General features: G+C 37.0%; 1 protein-coding gene across 1 annotated transcript; it reads right to left on the bottom strand.

Moving 5' to 3' along the window:
- Positions 1-2,533: 2,533 nt before the first annotated feature.
- Positions 2,534-3,442, bottom strand: LOC113706694 (VQ motif-containing protein 11). The gene has a single exon (XM_027228637.2). The coding sequence runs from the start codon at positions 3,169-3,171 to the stop codon at positions 2,683-2,685; it is 489 nt and encodes a 162-aa protein (XP_027084438.1). The 5' UTR covers positions 3,172-3,442; the 3' UTR covers positions 2,534-2,682.
- Between the last annotated feature and the right edge of the window lie 2,207 nt (positions 3,443-5,649).

The raw sequence follows: 5,649 nt of genomic DNA, 5'->3' as shown, positions 1-5,649 counted from the left end.
AAAGATGTTATATTAATTAGAAAAGAGAGGAGAAAAAATAGATAAGAGACAAAAAATGGACTTTTTTTTGGATTTTGTAAATTTATTGCCTTAAATTTAAAATTATTTACCAAGTGGAGGGCATTATAGGTATTTTACTATGCCAAAGAAGCTAAGTGTAATTTTTTAAATCTGAAAGGAATCGAGTGAAATTATCCCTAAAAAAAAAAGTACTTTAACGCACCAGTGCACAAAGCAAAGTTGAAAAGACCTTTCGTGACTTTCATAAAGGGTGAAGACACAAGAAAAAAAAAGTTGAATGGGTTTGTTTAGTAGAGTTTTATTTGAAAAAATTTTAGTATTACATTATAAGCACATTTCAATTATTTTTTTAACTACATTTTCATATCACATTTTCAATTCGCATCCTTACTGTCTCTAACGTTATCTTCAACAATTCCAACTTCAAAACTCCCAGTCAAGCACAAGGATTTGGCACTATTGGGTGTAGTCATGCATGAATTTTTGACATTTAAGCTAAGGCATACCTTCCTTTTTTAACTTTTCCAAACGTGGTGTATATTCATAGATTTGGATTCCAAAAAGAAAAACAAAACAAAGCCTTAACACTGCCATTTCTCATTTCTAAGGGTCTTGTTCGAAACTTGCATCAATGAAAACCTAAGGAGCAGCAAACTCCAAGAATACCTTAATGTTAGAAAAAAGTTTGGTTGTAATTTGTACCCTTGAAATATCACCTATCAAAGTGGACCCTAAACTGACAATTTTAGCATTTAAGTACATTTTGTTGTAAATTTCTATCACATTGCTCGACTTGATTGAAACCATTAAATTTTGGGTAAAGTACATAAAACCCCCCTGTGGTTAAGGAAATTGACACGAAACCTCCTCATTGTTTAGAAACTCCCACTTAACCCCCCTGTGCTTTGGACTTGTTTGGATTTTACCTGCTAACCGGCTGCAAAGCTAGCGAGTGATATTTACGCGACTTAATGGTAACTTGTGTCTAGCAGAAACTCATTTCATTCCAATTTTGTCCTCCATGTCTCTTCCAAACTTGCACCCACCATAGTTGTAGATCTGCAAATGAAAATTTTCGACAAAGAGATGCAAAACGAAGACCCAAAAACGTAAAGAGCTCAGCGCAACTTTGGATGGATCAAGAAAAGCTTTGGAGGGGCTAAATCAGCTATCATTTGAAGGAAGGACCCAAAAATGTCAAACTCCCAAAATTTTTCTTGGCTGTCGGCCCGCCACCACCTTTGTCTTTGTCATCGTCATCGTCGTCCGGGGACGGTTTGAAGAAGACGGAGGAGGTGAAGGAAGAGGACTTGCAGAAAATACCTTACCTCAAAGCAGTGTTTCACTTTAGGTGGACACCTCCAATATTAGGTGCAATTCTACAATGTGGATTCATTGTTTGAAACCCAAACGAGCAACTGGAATTGGGTTTGTGAGATGAAAGAAAAAGATGAAGAATAATGGTATCTATTGGCCCCCAAAACCCAATAGCTTTTCTTCTATGAACCATTTGAAATTTCGTTTCCTCGCCCAACAAGCAAAACAAGTAGTCGCGGCTTGCGTTTTCTGTCGAGAAACCAATATGGGTTGGACTTGGAGCCTCCGATAATGTGACGGTGGCAGAAAGGGGCGGTTCCATGCAGGAAACCAACAAATTCCAGATGGGCTTGTTGACTTGGGACTATTTCTGGTAACGGGATTTGTCCTATTGCACTCACGGGGTAAAAGGGGAAGGGCTGCGTTGAGTTCGATCCGTCAGTGCTTGGGCAGGCAAGCTTTTTTGAAGGAAGAACCCAAAATGTCAAACTCCCAAAATTTTTCTTGGCTGTCGGCCCGCCACCACCTTTGTCTTTGTCATCGTCATCGTCATCGTCGTCCGGGGACGGTTTGAAGGAGACGGAGGAGGTGAAGGAAGAGGACTTGCAGAAAATACCTTACCTCAAAGCAGTGGAGTTGGAGGGTTATGTAGTTCCCAAGAATGCTACTGTGAATTTCATGGTGGCTGAGATGGGTTGGGACCCAAAGGTGTGGGAAAGTCCTATGGAATTCAGGCCTGAGAGATTTTTAGAGGAAAAAATGGCCGGGGACAATAGCGAAGGTCAGCTGTTCGATGTTACTGGGAGTAAAGAGATAAAGATGATGCCATTTGGCGCTGGGCTAATTTGATTTGGCATTTCGAGTGGAGAGCTGTTGACGGTGACGATGTTGATCTCTCGGAAAAGCAAGAATTTACCGTCGTCGTTGCATCTGTAACTTTTCACATATTATATATGAGGGTATTTTTGGTATTTCATATTATTACAGGTTCCCCAGCCGGTTAACAGGTAAAATCCAAACAAGTCCAAAGTACAGGGGGGTTAAGTGGAAGTTTCTAAACAATGAGGAGGTTTCGTGTCAATTTCCTTAATCACAGGGGGGTTTTATGTACTTTACCCTTAAATTTTTATAACCTTTTAATAAAAAGACATAATGATAGAATTTTGGATGACAGATATTAAATAACAGTTACGGGTACCAAAATCTTTGCATTAAAGATGGTAAAGAGGAAATGGATTGTTTTCTGATCGATTCGAATATATCATAAACAACCAAAGTGCTGAAATCAGCAATAAAAAAAAAAAAAAGGAAAAGAAAGAAAGAAAAACACGAAGCCCAAGGCTCTTATCTTGGAGATGTCAACGGGAACAAAGTTAACAGCTCCGGCGGCTCCGGTTTTCTTGGGGAGGGATGCAAATAAAAGCCCTTCTCCGCAATAGCTCTTTCCTCCTCAGAGGGTGGTGACTCGGTCCCAACTCGGGTGGAGACCACTGAGTTACGCCCGAGTGGCGTCATGGAGCTATGCACTGGCGTCGGCGGGCAGCCAGGCGAGTCGGGCTGACTCACTGATTCACCAGCTGCTTTAAGGCCGAGTTTGATCTCCATTTTACGCATGGCAGTTTGCTGCCTTCTTTCTTGAAGCTTCAGCGGTGACCTACGAACACCGGGTGGGTCAATATGGCCGTGGCGTTTTGGTGAAGTTGAGGGGCTTTGGATTTCCGGTGGTTTGTTGGTGGAGTTACCGGTTGCTCCGGTTAACTTCTGGACTAGTTCTCTAAAGGTGGTTTTGTCTACCTGAAAATATGTTCCTAGTTCCGGCGGTGACTGTCCCATTTTCTTGTTGAAGGGTTTTTTTCATTCAAACTGTATATTATCTTGAAACTAATTTTTCTTTGGCCATATGGTTTTAAAGAAGATGTATATACCATATGGTCCTGAATCACATATATAGATGGAAGAGAAAGGGGAGAAAAGGTGGAAGATTGTCAAAATAATTTATGAGTTTTTAGACTATAATTTTGGTTTGGAGTGTGGAAATGATATACTCATTTAAGAATGCTGGTTTGGTTTAAGCCATGGAGTCAAAGTTGAAATAAATTATGAAATTTTGCACATTTAGCAGTTTTCTATTCTTTTTCTTTCCAACAAAGTTGTTTTGAGAGGGATATCATCGTTGCAAGTCAACCTCTTGGATTTCAGATATTAATCTTCCAACCAGGTTTGTCATGTTATGCATACAATTGTATTAATTACATGATTTAACAGAAAGTGTAACAGTAATATTTTTCAAGAAATTCTTTGAGAATTATATATCAAAAAAAAGAAAAAACGACATGGAGTACTGGTTTAGGAATGATATGACACTGAATTTTTGCAGGCCAACTCTCTGGACAGAAATGGAGAAATTCAATTAATCTTATTTACAGTACTATGGCTTGCTGTTTATTCTGTTCATAGTCATTTAGGGTCTGATTTCGAAATTTATGGTATTGAAAGAAAAAATTCTACTTGTAAGAAAAAATAGGTGTACATCTTTTGCTAATCAGTACAAAATCTACCGTTGCAGAAAAAAAAATTCTACTTGTAAGAAAAAACAAAAATAGGAAGCAAAAGAAAAAGGAAATTTTGGTAGGTCTACCTTATGAATGTAAAGTTTAGAATGGATTCATTTATAATACTCTTATTTGTTTCTTTTGTTTTTTAGACCAACTCTTATTTGTTTATCGTTTGTTAGTTTTGCATGTAAAATTCTCCTTTGTTTCTCTCTCCCTTTTGTTCGATTTGGCACATAAAGTTTTTGTTTTCTCAATTTTTTATATTGAATTCCTAGGAGATATATAGATCTGATTACATCAAATGAGTGCTTTAACACTTCTAATCCTGATTTGATCAAACGAATATTCTGACGTTTCTTTTGAATTTTTTTTAAATTATAGGTGATATTCGAATTCCCGACCTATATTTCAAAGAGAAATTTAATCCTTTTTTTATTGATCACTGAGGCAAAGCTCAGTGGTTTTCTATCCGGGATTCCTGGTCACCTAAAACATCCAAACAAGATTAATATGATTGCCTTTTTCCACAATATCACACTTTCTGAAATTTCTGCATTTGTCCTCTAGCAGCCGCAACTCAATTGTGTTTCTTAGTACAGTTGGACGATAGATAAGGACAGGGCCAAATGGAAGTTGCCAAATGTAGCGTCAATACAGGATCTTTACCGTACAGTTAAACTGCTTTTCGTTTGACCTGAAAACTGATTGTTATCTACTTGTATTCCTCAACTGACTCTGGATATGACGTTGGGCCAATGGGCAATAGTTGTTGGTAATGACATTAGTTTAATTTTGTACCGCAAGAGAGCAAGTGACCAAAATAATGACTCAACTATTTTACTAAAATCAAAGTGGTCTCTCAATTTTGTTTTTAGCCAATTTATTCCTTCGAACACTTTGTTGTAGCCAATAGAAAACTTATTTGGTTGAGCCACCCAAAATGTAAGATTTCTCCATTGATGACCAGTCAAAGCCGGGGCAAAATGGAAAAGTCACACATAACTGTCTTAAAATTAAAAAATAAAATTGGATTTAATCAGGCAAATTACAAAGAAATTGAATCAAATTTACAATAAAAAATATTTTTCAACAAATAGTCCTTGTATTTTAAAAATATTGTTAAAAAGGCTCCAAATTTCACTCTCTGATCCATTTTCTTTGCAATTTGCTCCAGTAAATCTGGCTTCCCTAATTTTAAGAAGGGTTGTCGATGGCTTCTTTATTTTGCACTCCGCTTTAACCAGTCATCATCAGTGGAGAAATCTTACTATTTTGGGTGGCTCAACCAAACAAGAATCCAATTAGCCATAACAAAATAGTAAATGTGGCAGATGGGGATAGGAAGAGTGTGGGAAAGGGTTGGGAGGCTAAAAAAAAAAAAAAATTAAAGGACTATCTTGATTAAGAATAAAGTTGAGGGGCGATTTTGGCTTTATCCAAGTAGTTAAGGGACTATTTTGGTCATCTGCTCATTGTTAGATCTACACGAATTTGTATCAATTAGCTTTACAGTATATAAGGCGTCAACCAAAACCTACCCGTACAGCCACACAACCTAGCACATGTTGTTTTATTAGTGAATTTTTTATTAGTTAGCCTCTGTTATTGGATCTTTTTTTGTTTGTTGTACAATGCATTTATAACATATTTATGTCTAATAAATGGGCACTTGTTAAGATTCAAGTTTTATATTAAATTTGAAAAAAATAAAGTTAATAAGAAAAAAAAGGGTAAAAAGTATCAATGTGTACATTAA

The sequence above is a fragment of the Coffea arabica genome, chromosome 8c (assembly GCF_036785885.1).
Source record: "Coffea arabica cultivar ET-39 chromosome 8c, Coffea Arabica ET-39 HiFi, whole genome shotgun sequence".
NCBI lineage: Eukaryota > Viridiplantae > Streptophyta > Magnoliopsida > Gentianales > Rubiaceae > Coffea > Coffea arabica.
Note: the sequence above shows the minus strand (reverse complement) of the source record. Positions and strands in the feature narration are given on the sequence as shown.